Below are 18,616 nucleotides of genomic sequence, written 5' to 3'. Positions count from 1 at the left end.
TAGTGGAAACATCCTCTCCACATCCACTCCATCCAGGTTTTTACCAGGCTGGGACAGACGGCAACAGCTTCACACCGTGTCCCAAAGCTTGTGTCCTGTCCTGCATCACCCAAGGCAGCAGAGATGTTATAGGAGAGGGCAAGCACCGTAATAAAGTAGCTCACGATGGTTTGGGTAACATTCAGGAATGTCTATGCATGCCACATCATGAATATTACTGAAGAAGAGTCTTGACCCGAAATATAATCTATATATTTTCTCCAGAGATTCTGCCTGACTCACTGAGTTACTCCAGCACTCTGTGACATGTCATCTATCCATGTTCTCCAGAGATGCTGCCTGACCCGCCGGGTTACTCCCGCACTCTGTGAAATGTTGCCTATTCATATTCTCCGCAGATGCTGCCTGACCCACTGAGTTACTCCAGCACTTTGTTTCTATTTTCCCTTCACCCATCTGCCCAAGCCCACTCTCCCCCCTCCTTTCCTATGTTCCTTTCCACCCATAAACCTCTCTCTGCCTTTACATTTCACTCCTCTTTCAAATCTGCTCTACTTATCTACATGCATTTTTCTTCTTAACTTTTTAGTCATAGAATGATGCAGTGTGGAAACCCAACTTGCCCACACCGACCAACATGTCCCATCTAAACTAGTCCCACTCACACGCGTTTGGCCCATATCCATCTAAACCTGTCCTATCCATGTACGTGTCCAAACGTCTCTTAAACATTAGGATAGTCCCAGCCTCAACCTCCTCTGGCAGCTTGTTATATACATACACCCAGCACCCTTAGTGTGAAAAAGCTACCTCAGATTCCTGTTAATTTCTGAAATATTGGTCATAAATTTGGTGCAAAAATGCTCCAAAATAAGGCTCAGAATGCATCAGAGAGCATCTAAAACCCCAGAGCTTCCAGGGCCCTTAAGCAGGCCCTGGACCCTGGTATCGAGGAACTTCACGCTTCGCGCTTGTGATGTGCGCAGCGCACACACTATTTCACATTAATTTTTTTGTAATCCTGTCATGCCACCCCCCTTTGTGGAAAGCTTCATATGGGCCTGAGCACTGTGCTGTTGTTTGTAAGAGATGGCCACAAAGTCTGCCGAGTCTGGTAGCACAGCACCAGCGTTTGGGATCCGCACGTTAGTGTGAAAATTGCAGTGTGCTGCACATGTGCACATTTACCACGAGAGTCGCTCCAACCAACGTATTGCAGAAGATGCCAGTGCATCCTGTTTGCCGGAAGAATGCACGACTGGCAGGTCAGAGGTCCCTCGGGGGCAAGATTAAGGTGGTGCCAGCCCTGCCAATTCAACAATGCAGCTAACACCATCCCCCGCACAGCGAATCTGGCATTTAATAGCAGAGAAGGACCAAACACCCTGCCTCTGATTCATTTCTATTGAAAGCTTTTTTTAAATAATTTATTCTCCAGTAGCGCAAGGTTTCTTTAGACTGGAGAGGTTTTCAAGTGCACAGTGAATGGAATACTGGGGACTCAAGGCTTTTGTAACAGCTGGTCATGCCTTGACCTGGGTGATTTATACATTCACAAGTTCCAGGAGTAGAATTAGGCCATTCGGCCCTTCGGGTCTACTCTGCCATTCAAACATGGCTGCTCTGTCTTTCCCTCTCAACCCCCATTCTACTGCCTTCTCCCAATAATCCCCAACACCCTAATGCCCCTGTCCCACTTAGGAAACCTGAACGGAAACCTCTGGAGACTTTGCGCCCCACATAAGGTTTCCATGCGGTTCCCGGAGGTTGCAGGTGGTTGCCGGAGGTTGCAGGTAGTGGAAGCAGGTAGGGAGACTGACAAAAACCTCCAGGAACCGCACAGAAACCTTGGGTGGGGCGCAAAGTCTCCAGAGGTTTCCGTTCAGGTTTCCTAAGTGGGACAGGGGCATTAGTAATCAAGAATCTGTCAATCCCCACCTTAAAATTATCCGATGACTTGGCCTCCACAGCCATCAGTCAGAAGGGCAATCAGAAGGGATTCCAGTCTTCTCAATGTGTAGGAAGCAACTGCAGATGCCGGTTTAAATCGAAGATAGACACAAAAAGCCGGAGTAACTCAGCGGGACAGGCAGCATCTCTGGAGAGTAGGAATGGGTGATGTTTCGGGTCGAGACCCGAAACGTCACCCATTCCTTCTCTCCAGAGATGCTGCCTGTTCAACTGAGTTACTCCAGCTTTTTGTGTCTATCTCCAATCTTTTCAAGGTTCAATACACACTGCACCTTACTAGTTAATGAACAGTATCCAGGCAGCGGGTATTATACATTCATTTAGTGACATTCAATGTTACCAACAATGTTGTGGTCTCCATGACAGACTGTACACTGCAGCACCCAGGAACCAAAAGGTATCATCGAGGTCACAAAATCTGTCCCCCTGCCTGGCTCCACACATGTGGGAAAGGAGTTGCTCACCACTACCGCGTGGGAAGTGTGGATTCCAGGCTCGGCCCAAAGGTCCTGTGAAGGAAAATGATTTGGGAAGAAAGTCCACGATAGAGTTGGACTTGGGAAGGGTCGTGATCATTGAGATGATTGGCCTGCCTTTGATATATCGAACCACGCTCCATTTCCCATGCTTTGCAGTTAATTGGAGAAGAAAAATAAGATTACGTTGAAAGAGTCAATAATCACATATCTCAGATTAATCTACCTTCCTTCTCAGGTTGTATGTTAGAGTCTTGTTTTCAACAATGGCTTCACTCTCCATTTTAACCAGCTGATCGGCTCGAGCAAAAATCGCGTCGAGTTGCATATCGAACCCAATCTCTGACGTCATCTGATGCAGCTTCATTTTCTCTGCTATTTGCTCCAGAAACTTCAGATACTTAAGAGAAAGCAGATAATATTTTAAAAATCTCTTTGTACACATTATAATGTTCTTGCAAACCAATTTAACCACCTAATGTGCTAAGATACGCCATCTCTGAATTAATTCAGGGTGCACGATTCAACAAGGACACCCAAATGGCATCAGAAACATTTTTAGCACAGTTTAGTTTAGTATAGTTTGGAGGTACAGCATGGAAACAGGGCCTTCAGGCCACCGAGTCTGCTCTGACCAGCGATCCCCAAACACTAACACTACCCGACACACGCTAGAGACAATTTTCAGTTTTTACCAAAGCCAATTAACCCACAAACCTGTTTGTCTTTGGAGTGAGAGAGAAAACTGGAGCACCCAGAGAAAACCCACGCAGGTCATGGGGAGAACGCACAAACTCTGTACAGACAAGCATCTGTAGTCAGGATCGAACCCTGGTCGCTGGCACTGTAAGGCAGCCACTCTACCACCTCACCACCAAGCCATCATAATATTGAATCATGAATTATCCACAACACAGTCTCCTATCTAGCATCTTTTCCACTTCCATGAGTTCATAGTCTAGGTCATCTAATCTAATCTAGTCTGGCCATCTAGGTGAGAATAAGGCTTGTTTTATTTCTGAGTCCTGGCCATCTAGTAAAGGTAGCACCCTTCTTGTTGGACATCATCAATAGGAAATGGCTCCATTGGTCAAGCATCAATATATACATGAGAAAACTCCTCCTGCCTGCGGCCACAGAGTTTCTTCATTCAGAGCAAAACTAGCCTCTGAGAGCAGCAGGAACAGGATAAGGGCTGCGAGCAGTTGAACAATGGGGGAATATTTGGGCATATTGTTCATTAAGTAAAGTACTGCACAAACTGTTTTGCAGTAACCAGTGGACTGGATCTATGGCATCTTGCAAGGCACAAACTGTTGTGGAACACTGTGTATACTGCTGGGGTGGAAGATTGCAACCTTCACGTGGTCCGCCCTGTTTCGACTAATGCAATCAACTCGACGTGCACAAACGGAAGATCAAATAGAACAAGTTGTCCTACAACTTTAGGCTGTGCACGCCATACGCAAGAAGAAGAAGAAGAAGAAGAAGTAGAAGAAAAAGAAGAAGAAGACGAAGTGTATACTGCTCCAACCTACAATTAATGCTTCCCTCTCCCCTCATGGTAAAATAAGTGATGTTCTAACATGAAAGGTGGCACAGTGGCACAACTGGTAGAGCTGCTGCCTCACAGCTCCAACGAACTATGTTCAAGTCTGACTACAAGCTACAAGCTAGACTACAGGTGCTGCAGTATCTGTGGGTTTTCCCATTCCCCATGTGAAACGCATGGCTTTCCTGTTGTTTTATTGAGCCTTGGAGACATGTAGAACAGAACATACCATGACACCCACCAAGTCCCGCCAGTCAACAACCACAGATTTACACTAATCTTACGAGGTGCTTGAGGAGTATAAAGAATGTAAAAAGAATCTTAAGAAAGAAATTAGAAAAGCTAAAAGAAGATATGAGGTTGCTTTGGCAAGTAAGGTAAAAGTAAATCCGAAGGGTTTCTACCGCTATATTAATAGCAAAAGGATAACGAGGGATAAAATTGGTCCATTAGAGAGTCAGAGTGGCCAACTATCTGCAGAGCCAAAAGAGATGGGGGAGATATTGAACAGTTTCTTTTCTTCGGTATTCACCAAGGAGAAGGATATTGAATTATGTGAGGTAAGGGAAACAAGTAGAGTAGCTATGGAAACTATGAGGATCAAAGAAGAGGAAGTACTGACACTTTTGAGAAATATAAAAGTGGATAAGTCTCCAGGTCCGGACAGGATATTCCCTAGGACATTGAGGGAAGTTAGTGTAGAAATAGCAGGGGCTATGGCAGAAATATTTCAAATGTCATTAGAAACGGGAATAGTGCCGGAGGATTGGCGTACTGCACATGTTGTTCCATTGTTTAAAAAGGGGTCAAAGAGTAAACCTAGCAATTATAGACCTGTTAGTTTGACGTCAGTGGTGGGCAAATTAATGGAAAGAATACTTAGAGATAATATATATAAGCATCTGGATAAACAGGGTCTGATTAGGAACAGTCAACATGGATTTGTGCCTGGAAGGTCATGTTTAACTAATCTTCTTGAATTTTTTGAAGATGTTACTCGGGAAATTGATGAGGGTAAAGCAGTGGATGTTGTGTATATGGACTTCAGTAAGGCCTTTGACAAGGTTCCTCATGGAAGGTTGGTTAAGAAGGTTCAATGGTTGGGTATTAATGGTGGAGTAGCAAGATGGATTCAACAGTGGCTGAATGGGAGATGCCAGAGAGTAATGGTGGATGGTTGTTTGTCAGGTTGGAGGCCAGTGACGAGTGGGGTGCCACAGGGATCTGTGTTGGGTCCACTGTTGTTTGTCATGTACATCAATGATCTGGACGATGGCGTGGTAAATTGGATTAGTAAGTATGCAGATGATACTAAGATAGGTGGGGTTGTGGGTAATGAAGTAGAGTTTCAAAGTCTACAGAGAGATTTATGCCAGTTGGAAGAGTGGGCTGAAAGATGGCAGATGGAGTTTAATGCTGATAAGTGTGAGGTGCTACATCTTGGCAGGACAAATCAAAATAGGACGTACATGGTAAATGGTAGGGAATTGAAGAATGTAGGTGAACAGAGGGATCTGGGAATAACTGTGCACAGTTCCCTGAAAGTGGAATCTCATGTAGATAGGGTGGTAAAGAAAGCTTTTGGTGTGCTGGCCTTTATAAATCAGAGCATTGAGTATAGAAGTTGGGATGTAATGTTAAAATTGTACAAGGCATTGGTGAGGCCAATTCTGGAGTATGGTGTACAATTTTGGTCGCCTAATTATAGGAACGATGTCAACAAAATAGAGAGAGTACAGAGGAGATTTACTAGAATGTTGCCTGGGTTTCAGCAACTAAGTTACAGAGAAAGGTTGAACAAGTTAGGGCTTTATTCTTTGGAGCGCAGAAGGTTAAGGGGGGACTTGATAGAGGTTTTTAAAATGATGAGAGGGATAGACAGAGTTGACGTGGAAAAGCTTTTCCCACTGAGAGTAGGGAAGATTCAAACAAGGGGACATGACTTGAGAATTAAGGGACTGAAGTTTAGGGGTAACATGAGGGGGAACTTCTTTACTCAGAGAGTGGTAGCTGTGTGGAATGAGCTTCCAGTGAAGGTGGTGGAGGCAGGTTCGTTTTTATCATTTAAAAATAAATTGGATAGTTATATGGATGGGAAAGGAATGGAGGGTTATGGTCTGAGCGCAGGTATATGGGACTAGGGGAGATTATGTGTTCGGCACGGACTAGAAGGGTCGAGATGGCCTGTTTCCGTGCTGTAATTGTTATATGGTTATTATATGGTTAATGGCCTCCTTCTATGTCATAAGGAAACAGTTTAAGAATAAGAAGTAAGCCATTTAGAACAGAGACGAGGAAACACTTTTTCTCACAGAGAGTGGTGAGTCTGTGGAATTCTCTGCCTCAGAGGGCGGTGGAGGCAGGTTCTCTGGAAGCTTTCAAGAGGGAGCTAGATAGGGCTCTTAAAAATAGCAGAGTCAGGGGATATAGGGAGAAGGCAGGAACGGGGTACTGATTGGGGATGATCAGCCATGATCACATTGAATGGCGGTGCCGCCTCGAAGGGCCAAATGGCCTACTCCTGCACCTATTGTCTTTTGTCTACATTGAAATATGGGAACAGGTTACAGATAACATTTTTAAGAAGTAAAATAGTTTGAATTGTTTGTTCACATCAAACAGGACAAGATGTAAACCTTATCATTTAACGTTATGCCAGCCGTTTTGATGCTGAACCACTGCAGTAAATAACGTTGATCTGAGTCCACCCCTTACTTTCTGTTTGTCCTGGCTCAGAGCATCACGAAACACGTCCCCATCCAGCAGGCGTCCCTCCAGGTACTGCACTCGGTCCTGCAGCTCCGACAGCCTTTGCTCGGCCTTGGTGGAGCGCTGCACTGCTGCTTGGTGCAGGTCCACCTGCCTCTCCAGTTGCACTGTCAGCTTGCTCCCGTTCTCTTCCAGCTGCGACACGGCCTGGCAAGGACGACAAGAGCACGTTAACATTAAAGCAGATGCTGGTTTAAATAGAAACATAGAAAAATAGGTGCAGGAGTAGGCCATTCGGCCCATCGAGCCAGCACCACCATTCAATATGATCATTGCTGATCATCTAAAATCAGTACCCCGTTCCTGCGTTTTCCCCATATCTCTTGATTCCTAGCGGGACAGGCAGCAACTCTGGATAGAAGGCATGGGTGACGTTCCAATGGTTGTAAGCTGCTTACAACCCAGCGGTATGAATATCGACTTCTCCAACCCTTTCTTTCCCTCTCTCTCTATCCCTCCCCCATCCTAGTTCTCCGACCAGTCTGACTGTCTTCCTGGTTAAATCTTACCATTGAATGCTTCATTGTCACAATCCCTAAGCTAACAATTTCCTTATCTTTGTCCCCTTTGATGTCTCCTTTTCACATCTTACCCTTCCATATCTCCATGTCTCCCTCTCCCCTGACTCTCAGACTGAAGAAGGGTCTCGACCCAAAACATCACACATTCTTTCTATCCAGAGATGCTCCTGCATTTACTCCAGCATTTTGTGTCTATCTTCAGGGAGACAGAAATGTTGGGCTGGAGTTTCAGTCAGATCAGCCGTGGTCTTACTAAATGGTGGAGAAGGCTCAAGTGGCTGATCCCTGCTCTAAATTTGTATTGAAATCAACTTAGGGAACTATGGAGATGCTCAATCATTCAATTTGAAATAGTGAGATGTAATAAAGCAAAGTAATTATTGTCATGTTTCCCACGCCAGGCATAGAATTTAGATACAAAGAACTGCAGATGCGGGTTTACGCAAAATATCACAAAGTGCTGAAGTAACTCAGCGGGTCAGGCAGCATCTCTGGACAACATGGAACGGTGATGTTTCGGGTTGGGACCCTTCTTCATACTGAAGGAAGGTCCCAACCAAAAACGTCACCTACCCATGTTCTCCAGAGATGCTGCTGATACGTTCATAGAAACATCGAAAATAGGTGCAGGAGTAGGCCATTCGGCCCTTCGAGCCTGCACCGCCATTCAATATGATCATGGCTGGTCATCCAACTCAGTATCCTGTACCTGCCTTCTCTCCATACCCCCTTGCAGAATGCCTTGCAGAATGCGCAACTCACCACCAAAACCTCAGGGATACGTAATAAGAAATTTATATGGGGGTAAAAGATAAATAAATATTTTTTTTACGACGCTGATGATGTGGCTTCACATTGTAAAAAATGAGGATATTGATCGTTTTCTTGGAACGCAACCCCGTTTCGTGACACTGGGGTCACCTGTGGTCATGTCTGTGCGTGGTATCCAGGCTCATCTCCCATACCAACCACTTTCTAATCCATATCAAATGGAAACATGGAGCTTAAGATCATCAGGCACAGGAGCCCCTTGGCTCTCCATTCAATTGGATCATGGACTAGAATTTACTTCCCACATTTACCTACCACAAACGTATAGCCTTTCCTCTGACTGGATAGTAGGCAACAGAAAGCTTTTCACTTCACCTCAGTACACATGACAATAAACAACACTAAACTAAAACTAAAAAGCTACTCGAACCATTGAAGCTACAATTACTGCCAGAGCAGTCCCATCAATCTCATTCTCCATACTTATTTCCCTGCAAACTACTATCTCTTAGCTGCTCGTCACTTCACTATCCCCCCCCCCCCCCCCCTCCCGCTACCCAATTCTCCTGCCATCCGCCATTTAAGGGTGGGACTAGTGTAGCTGGGACATGTCGGCCGGTGTGGGCAAGTTGGGCCGAAGGGCCTGTTTCCACTCTGTATCACTCTATATGACATTATGAATGAATGAATGAATGAATGAATGAATGAATGAATGAATGAATACGTTTATTGTCATTGCACAATACTGTGCAACAAAATTCCATTACATCTCCTCCAGTTAAAAAAAAAATACAAACACGACAACCATTAACACATATGTACACTTATTAGTAAAAAATAAATAGGTATTTTAAAAGAATTTAAAAGAATTTTGCGGCATTTCTTGGAATTACATTTTGCTTCCCCAGCATTCTCTGTTGGAATTTAGCTCTTTTATCGTACATGGGTAGAAACTATTCTTTAGTCTACCGGTCGGTGCGAGCCTTAAACCAAGACTTGACAGTATTGTAACATGTAAAATTCATCTACATTTCAATCTCAGTCAGAAATACAACGGTTTGTTATTTACTCAGAAAGCCACTGGGTTCCACTAACCTTACAGTACGTTCTGTGAATCCATGCTTTTTAAAGTTACAACAAATCAAACTGCATCCTATGACTTTACATATATTTGTAAATAATATTTACAGAAATAATAATATTCTCAAATGCAACATCTTGCTTGCAGCAGCAGCACCACAGGCACTTAGACTCACACAACACACTATTATACTGTTGACATTAATTGATTGCTTTGTCCTTGTTGAGCAAGGTCGTGATTACCCTTAAACTACCTAATAAATCTTTGTGACCACAGCCCTTTTGGGGCAGCTTCATATGAACTGAAGATTAGTCCAGGACTGTTGCTGGTTATCTCAGTCTTGCAGATTACTGCTCAATGCTACAATACAAAGTCGCACCCAGATTCCAAACTGGAAATGGAGTCATCATCTACTTTTCCTTCAGCCCGTGGGTGCAGGAAATCTATCTACATCTCCCAAAGTGCAGGTAATGATGGACTCCTTATGCCCCTGTCCCACTTAGGAAACCTGAACGGAAACCTCTGGAGACCTTGCGCCACACCCATGGTTTCCGTGAGGTTCCCGGCGGTTCCCGGAGGTTCCGGTCACTCTCCATGAGCTTCGACCCAAACGGCAACCTATTTTTAGCCGAGGCCGGTTTTGTTTTTTTGAAATAATCGCAGGAACATAGAAGAAGCCTTGACTACGCGGAAACCACTTTCCACCATTAGGGAGAGTGAGCGGAACCTCCGGGAACCTCACGGAAACCTTGGGTGGGGAGCAAGGTCTCCAGAGGTTTCCGTTCAGGTTTCCCAAGTGGGACAGGGGCATAACAGATACCTTTCTGGCAACCTATTGCCAGGAGCATCTGACTCTGACCGTGGAGGACCTTGATGGACCCTGTACAATATGGAGCCTGCCTCTTGCATGAGCTGTTCTTCATTGGCCATCCCAACTAATCACCCCTCTCAGGAGGTTACATTCTGCACTCTGGTATTTTTTGCTCTTTGCTCCATCTGTTGTACTTGAGTATGTCTCGATTGCATTTGTGGATAGTATTATCTGAATTAATTGGCTAGCACGCAAACAAAAACCTTTCACTGCACCTCGGTATGCCTGACAATAATAAACCAATACCAGAAGGGTCTCGACCCCGAAAGGTTACCTATCCCTTTTCTCCGGAGGTGCTGCCTGACCCGCTGAGTTGCTCCAGCTTTTTGTGTCTAATTTCGGTTTAAACCAGCATCTGCAGCTCCTTCCTACTCCAATCCATCAGTGCCTGGGTACCCCTGGAGAGGGAACACAATGCGTCCACTGTTATGCTTCAAGCCTCTGCACCTAAGGGGCCAGCCTGCTTTGCTGAAACACGAGGACAAGATTTTTATTTAACTTTTGTTTTTCCCCAGTTCATTTTGATAATGCTATTTTGGAATCAAAAAACATTTAAAAGGGGTCTTCGCTTTAAAGACCAAAATAAATGCCAGTTGATAAAAGTGCAGTGAAATGGATTAAATAAAACCAGAAATACAAGCCAAATGTAGGCAGGCTCTCCTTATTTTACCCTTCAAGCCCAGTATTATTGGTGTGAAGCTGCACTACACCCTGCTATGGACAATACACCCTTCCACTAAGGCGAGCTGTGGTCTGCTGGAGTCATGGCGCATCAGTAAAAAGAAAAGGCAGGTTAATGGTTCAGGTGTGTACTTGTCATTAGACCGATAGCTGTAAGTGAACCACTATTTCAGAAATAAAGAACAAAATTGAAGACTCAATATACACTGACTCCCTCTCATTGATGGGTCTGCGGATTCCCTCCTCACCTGCCTGGCATTGTTTAATTTAGAGATAATAATAATAATAATAAATTTTATTTATGGGCGCCTTTCAAGAGTCTCAAGGACACCTTACAAAAATTTAGCAAGTAGAGGAAAAACATGTAAGCGGAATGAAATAAATAGTAGAGACATGACTAGTACACAAATTAAAGACAGAATTCAATTCAAAACACAATATGAAGCAATTCAAGCACAGATGAAAAGGGAGGGGGACGTGGGGCTAAGGCTAAAGATACAGCATGGAAACAGGCATTTCGGCCCACAAGTCCATACCGACCACTGATCACATTATAGGTTCATAAGACAGAGGAGCAGAATTAGGCCATTCGGCCCATCAAGTCTACTCCGCCATTCAATCAGGGCTGATCCAATTTCCCCTCTGTACCCCTTTCTCCTACCTTCTCCCCATGACCTTTGACGCCCTTACTAATCAAGAGCCAATCGATCTCCGCTTTAAAAATAAGTTCTACATTCAGTCTGAAGAGCCCATTCCATCTCTCCAGAGATGCTGCCTGTCCCCCTGAGTTACTCCAGCATTTTGTGCCTAAATATAAGTTCTCCCACTTTCTCATTGACTCCCTACACACTAGGGGCAATTTTACAGTGGCCATTAACCTACAAACCCACACCACATAGGCTGTGGAGGCTAAATCATTGGGTGTGTTTAAAGCGGAGATTGATAGATTCTTGATTAGTACGGGTGTCAGGGGTAATGGTGAGAAGGCAGGAGAATGGGGCTGGGAGGGAAAGATAGATCAGCCATGACTGAATGGCGGAGCAGACTCCATGGGCCAAATGGCTTAATTCTGCGCCCGAGTCTTATGATCTTGTGAAACTGGAGCACGTGGAGGTAACTCACGCAGTCACGGGGTGAACGTGCAAACTCCACACAGACAGCACCTGATGTGCTTTATCCATTTCATCAGCAGCAATTCCTATGCAACTTTCAGGCTTGAGTTCTGACCAAGAATAAACAACGCAATGTGTATTTCCACCATTTCAACTTTAATTTAAGGTTTATATTATTGCACTGCAGTTTTTTTCCCCTTTTCTTTAAAAAAAACATTGCTGTGGAATGTTTTAATGGTTTTTATGAGCACTTAAGCACTGTCTGCCTAAACTGGGGGCCTGACCAGATAACAACCCACATCTGGGGCACTCCCACATGCAAAGTACTGAATAAACAATTTCAGCCCTCTCCAAACATTGCATCATTGTCACAAAATAATGTGGTTTGTTTTCCTTTCAGTGAACCCCTCAAGGCTGCTGATACCAGATCAGCAGTAAAGATTTAATAAAATGATAATCTGGGAATAACTTCCAGCACAAGCGATAGAGTTCCAGTGGTAGAGTTGCTGCCTTGCAGCATTTGCAGCGTTAAGAGACCTGGCTTGATCCCGACTACGGGCGCTCTCTGTACCGAGTTTGTACGTTCTCCCCATGACCGAGTGAGTTTTCATAAGGTCATAAGGAATAGGTGTAGAATTAGACCATTCGGCCCATCAAGTCTACTCCGACATTCAATCATGACTGATCTATCTCTTCCTCCTAACCCCATTCTCCAGCCTTCTCCCCATAACCTCTGACACCTGTACTAATCAAGAATCTATCTATCTCTGCCTTAAAAATAGCCACGGACTTGGCCTCCATAGCCTTCTGTGGCAAAGAATTCCACAGATTCACCACCCTCTGACTAAAGAAATTCCTCCTCATCTACTTCCAAAAAGAATGTCTTTTAATTCGGACCAGATTTATTTTCTCTGAGACATTCAGTTTCCTCCTACACTCCAAAGACGTACAGGTTTGTAGGTTGTGTACGAAAGAACTGCAGATGCTGGTTTACCTCAAAGATAGACACAAAATGCTGGAGTAACTCAGCGGGACAGGCAGCATCTCCGGAGAGAAGGAATGGGTGACGTTTCGGGTCGAGACCCTTCTTCAGACTGATTTTGTGTCTATGTTAGGTTTGTAGGTTAATTTGTTTGGTATAAGTGTAAATTGTCCCTGGTGTGTATAGAATAGTGTTAATGTGCTGGGATCGCTGGTCGGCACGGACTCGGTGGGCCGAATGGCCTGTTTCTGTGCTGTAAACTAAACCAAACCAAACAAGCTGATGCAGCAGGGAGTTATGGCAACTGTCCCTCGCTCATTTACTTGGTAATTTACTGGTGTTGGATTGATTTTGTGGACAAGGTTTTATGATTGGGCCCTAGGGAGTGTGTGTCCAGACATCCACCATCAATATCAGTGGGAACAGGATCACTGCCTCCTGCAGGAAAAACAGAACCTACAGGTTGACTCACGAGTGCGACCACTGCTCTCCAGTGACATATAAAACAGAAAACATTACAAGCAGTTCAGGGAGCATCTGTGGGAAGAGTAATGCCCCTGTCCCACTTAGGAAACCTGAACAGAAAGCTCTGGAGACTTTGTGCCCCACCCAAGGTTTCCGTGCGGTTCCCGGAGGTTTTTGTCAATCTCCCTACCTGCTTCCACTACCTGCAACCTCCGGCAACCACCTGCAACCTCCGGGAACCGCACGGAAACCTTGGGTGGGACGCAATGTCTCCAGAGGTTTCCGTTCAGGTTTCCTAAGTGGGACAGGGGCAAAACTGATTACCATTAAAGTCATGTTCCTAAGTTCTAGGACCAGAATTAGGCCATTGGGCCCATCTTTTCCGCCATTCAATCGCGACTGATCTCTCTTATGCTCAACCTCATTCTCTTGCCTTCTCCCCATAACCTATGACACTAATCAAGAATCTATCTATCTTCACCTTAGAAAATGTCCATTGACTTGGCCCCCACATCTGTCTGTCTGTAGGAATGAACTCCATAGATTCACCACCCTCCGACTAAAGAAATTGCTCCTCGCATCCTTTCTGAAGGTACGTCCTTATATTCGGAGGTTATGGCCTCTGCTCCTGGACTCTCCCACTAGTGGATGCGTCCTCTTCGCATCCACTCTATCCAGGCCCATCAGATCCCTTCCCAGGGATTATACACTTGGACACCCATTATACCCACTGTTAATCAATCCATGGTATACTCTTGCGCACAATGGGTTAAGTCACTGATGCCTGAGATTAGCGATGCCACACCTGCTCCGGACAAAATAAAACACGGTGGTGTCCATCAGGAGCTAGCAACAGATTGCTGATTCTTGTGCAATCTGATGAGCTCAGTACATTTACAAGCTCCGCTGCTTCACATGTGTCTGATGATAATAATTCACTTAAAGGAATGTTGTGTATAGGGGAGAGTGAGAGCGCACATGCAACATATTAGAAGAGTTCATTGTCTACATGATTTGCAGCAGAAGGGATCAAGTCATTTAAGGTGAGCAGCCACATAGACTGCCTATTCAAAAGGATGGAGATCGATACGGGAGGTGATGAAAGTAAGTTCAGTCGTCAGGATAATCAGGAGCACAGCAGGGAGCGAGGCAGGACTGACAATAGACAATAGGTGCAGGAGTAGGCCATTCAGCCCTTCGAGCCAGCACCACCATTCAATGTGATCATGGCTGATCATCCCCAATCAGTATCCGTTCCTGCCTTCTTCCCATATACCCTGACTCCGCTATCGTTAAGAGCCCTATCTAGCTCTCTCTTGAAAGCATCCAGCGAACCAGCCTCCACCGCCCTCTGAGGCAGATAATTCCACAGACTCACAACTGTCTGTGAGAAAAAGTGTTTCCTCGTCTCTTATTCTTAAACTGTGGCCCCTGGTTCTGGACTCCCCCAACATCAGGAACATGTTGTTTAAGAAGGAACTGCAGATGCTCGAAAATCGAAGGTACACAAAAAAGCTGGAGAAACTCAGCGGCTGCAGCAGCATCTATGGAGCGAAGGAAATAGGCAACGTTTCGGGCCGAAACACTTCACAAAAAAGCTGGAGAAACTCAGCTGCTGCAGCAGCACACTAAAAAGCTGGAGGAACTCAGCGTCGCCTATTTCATTCGCTCCATAAATGCTCCTGCACCCGCTGAGTTTCTCCAGCTTTTTTGTGTACCATCGGGAACTAACTTAACATAATTTAACATAAAACATAAAAATGTCCCCCCACAATGGTTCCCACTGTGAGGGAAGGCAACAGAGTCCAGTCCTCATCCTCTTGTTCACCTATTGGAATCACTCTTTACAAATTCCAGCACTAAACACTTAAAGTAGATTATAAATGCAGGAACATTGATGACTGTAGATCCCCCTGCTTTTATGCAGGTTTGACTGGCTCACAGACAAAGATAACACTTGGTCATTGTTGTATTGCCAGGGAGATAGTTTGGGGACAGGTTTGTCAAATGTTTGTTATAAGTGAAACCCTGACTGTCTGACTAACAATAAAAAAAGATAGACATAAAATGTAGCTCAGTGGGACAATACAAGAACACTGCTACCTAGTGGCTGAATCTCCTACTGCTTTGTCATTGGATCAATACTCCATGGGTAGATCCAGTCCCCCAATAGTCATTCACAACCTCACTATCCTCCATTAGTTTAGTTTAGTTCAGTTTAGAGATACAGTGCGGAAACAGGCCCTTCGGCCCACCGAGTCCGCGCCGACCTGCGATCCCTGCGCATTAACACCATAACATACTAGGGCCAATTCACACTTATACCAAGTACACAAACTCAAGCCAATTAACCTACAAACCCGTACGTCTTTGGAGTGTGGGAGAAAACCAAAGATTTCGGAGAAAACCCACGAGGTCACGGGGAGCCTGTACAAACAGCCAGCACCTGTAGTCAGGATCGACCGGCATCTCTGATGCTGCAAGCGCTGTAAGGCAGCAACTCTACCGCTGCACCACTGTGTCGCCAAAGTGGCAGTCAAGCTGTGCGCAAACACTGCACACAGGTTCTACAAACAGCACAGAAACTATAAGCAGTATTTCTATTTCTAATTTTTGTAGTAAGGAAATGGTAAAGAAGACACTGGGGAGAACCCACCGGCAGAGGCCAAGGTTCTTTTTATACCGATATACGAAGGCATCAATCTGAAAGATGGCAGCTCTGTCAATGCACCTCTCCCTTAGCACTGCACTGAGCCCACTGTATCGAATCTGGAGATGCCTAAAGAAACATTGATTCATGACTAACGCTGACTGGACATTGATATACTATGGCTTTTCCAATACTGTCAATCATGGATTAGTAGCAGGTCTTTTGCCCGAATTAAGATGATATGGACAAAAGCCTACTTCTGGGCTTGAGCACTAAATCTAGCCTGATATCCAGTAAAATATCTAGACATATTATTATGATTTCCAGGGATCTGGGTCCAACCCTGACTTCGGATGCTGTTTGTGTGGAGTTTGCAAGTTCTCCCCATGATTGTGTGGGTTTCCCCTGCAGGTTCTACTTTCCTCACACATCCCAAAGGCACGTTGTTAAAGTAATTGTCCTGTATAAATTACCCCGTGGTAACTTGGGTACGTGGCAAAAAGAACCAAGGGGATAGGTAGGTGTGAGAGAGGAGTACAGGGAAATAATCAGGTTTTGAGACTAATAGGATTGTTCTTCCAGAACCCGGCATGGATATGTTGGGACAAACGGTTGCTTCTGTGTTAGAACAGAGTCATTTCTACACTGTTTCCTCTTCTCTACTTGGCAACATTATTTACTTTGATTTAATGTTGTTATAGGGCCCAATTTCTAGCTGAGTGACTTTAGACTTTAGAGATACAGCGCGGAAGCAGACACTTCGACCCACTGAATCCGCGCTGACCAGCGATATGTTAGAACTATCCTACACAATAGGGACAATTTACAATTTTACCGAAGCCAATTAATCTACAAAAAGATGCTGTCTGGGCTGCCACGTGACCATCTAGAGGCTAACCATAAGACACACACCCAGGTCTGATCACCCTGCGGTGGGCCTGCCTCGACTGAGGGTGTCTTGTGATAAAAGGCCGAAACACCCAGTGACGTTGAGGTACACAACTGAAGATGTGTCTGATTGGTAGCAAAATCACCTAGTGGTCATCCCCAAGAATACCAAATGTCAATTGTAGTGAAAAACCTTAGGGATTGTAACATCCAGTCCTACTAATCAATCAGTGCGTTTTTGGAGTGTGAGAGGAAACTGGTGCACCCGGAGAAAACCTCCGTGGTCACAGGGAGACCGTACAAACTCTGTACAGACAGCACCCCTAGTCCGGATTGAACCCGGGTCTCTGACGCTGTAAGGCAGCAGCTATACCGCTGCGCCACTGTGGTTAGTGGTTGACAGTTGTCTCTTTAGCCCCCAGGTTATGCTAACTATACACATTATGTGAGATCCCCTCAGGACTGAGTTTGATAGATAGGCATCAAAATTCCTTTGCATAATGCTACACCTTCCTAAGATATCCATGGACATGTACATGGATACCACAGCTTTAGAGGGGTATGGGCAAACATGGGCAGGTGGGACTAGTGTAGATGGGGCATCTAGGTCAGCATGGGCAAGTTGGGCCAAATGGCCTGTTTCAGTGTTGCATGGCTTTGGCCTTTACACCAAATCTCTTTCATACTCATTTTGTGGGGAATAGAAACATAGAAAATAGGTGCAGGAGTAGGCCATTCGGCCCTTCGAGCCTGCACCGCCATTCAATATGATCATGGCTGATCATCCAACCCAGTATCCTGTACCTGCCTTCTCTCCATACCCCCTGATCCCTTTAGCCACAAGGGCCACATCTAACTCCCTCTTAAATATAGCCAATGAACTGGCGTCAACTACCTTCTGTGGCAGAGAATTCCAGAGATTCACCACTCTCTGTGTGAAAAATGTTTTTCTCATCTCGGTCCTAAAAGATTTCCCCCTTATCCTTAAACTGTGACCCCTTGTTCTGGACTTCCCCAACATCGGGAACAATCTTCCTGCATCTAGCCTGTCCAACCCCTTAAGAATGTTGTAAGTTTCTATAAGATCCCCCCTCAATCTTCTAAATTCTAGCGAGTACAAACGAGTCTATCCAGTCTTTCTTCATATGAAAGTCCTGACATCACAGGAATCAGTCTGGTGAACCTTCTCTGTACTCCCTCTATTTAAACACATTGATTTGTCAATCCCCTGAATACAAATGATCGAAACTTTGGCCCAAAACTTAACACGGTTATCCCCAGAGTATTCTGTGTGCTGCCTGGACTGGCTACCGTGGAAATATCACTCATACAGGGCTCCTTCCTAAATCAACAGTACCAACTGGGTAAAGTCCAAGAGAACTCTTGGAGTTGATGTATTGCATTGTTCACGGACGCACTACACAGCTGACCCAGAGGCAGTGACAGTGTTCTGTCACTCTCCACATCTGCAGCATTATAAAGCACTGGAGGGCAGCGGTAAAACTACTGCCTTACAGCGCCAGAGACCTGGGTTCGATCCTGACTATGAGTGCTGTCTGTACGGAGTTTGCACATTCTCCCCGTGACCTGCGTGGGTTTTCCCCGAGATATTCGGTTTCCTCCCACACTCCAAAGATGCACAGGTTTGTAGGTTTATTGGCTTGGTGTAAATGTATAAATGTAAAATTGTCCCGAGTGTGTGCAGGGAGATGTTAATGCACAAGGTTTAGCTGGTCGGCACGGTCTCGGTGGGCCGAAGGGCCTGTTTCTGCGCTGTATCTCATAACTAAACTAAGCTACACCAAACCAGGTGCTCAGCACTGTAG

General features: G+C 45.1%; 1 protein-coding gene across 1 annotated transcript in view; it reads right to left on the bottom strand.

Annotated features, from left to right (window-relative positions):
- ccdc170 (coiled-coil domain containing 170) overlaps positions 1–18,616 on the bottom strand; it is a 91,170-nt gene that overhangs the window by 18,104 nt on the left and 54,450 nt on the right. The window contains exons 9-10 of the mRNA XM_033026151.1: positions 6,715–6,915; positions 2,674–2,847 (exon numbers count right to left, since the gene is read on the bottom strand). Of these exons, the coding sequence (XP_032882042.1) occupies positions 2,674–2,847; positions 6,715–6,915 (375 nt within the window). The remainder of the gene's footprint in view (positions 1–2,673; positions 2,848–6,714; positions 6,916–18,616) is intronic.

This window comes from Amblyraja radiata, chromosome 8, assembly GCF_010909765.2.
Source record: "Amblyraja radiata isolate CabotCenter1 chromosome 8, sAmbRad1.1.pri, whole genome shotgun sequence".
Taxonomy (NCBI): Eukaryota; Metazoa; Chordata; class Chondrichthyes; order Rajiformes; family Rajidae; genus Amblyraja; species Amblyraja radiata.
Note: the sequence above shows the minus strand (reverse complement) of the source record. Positions and strands in the feature narration are given on the sequence as shown.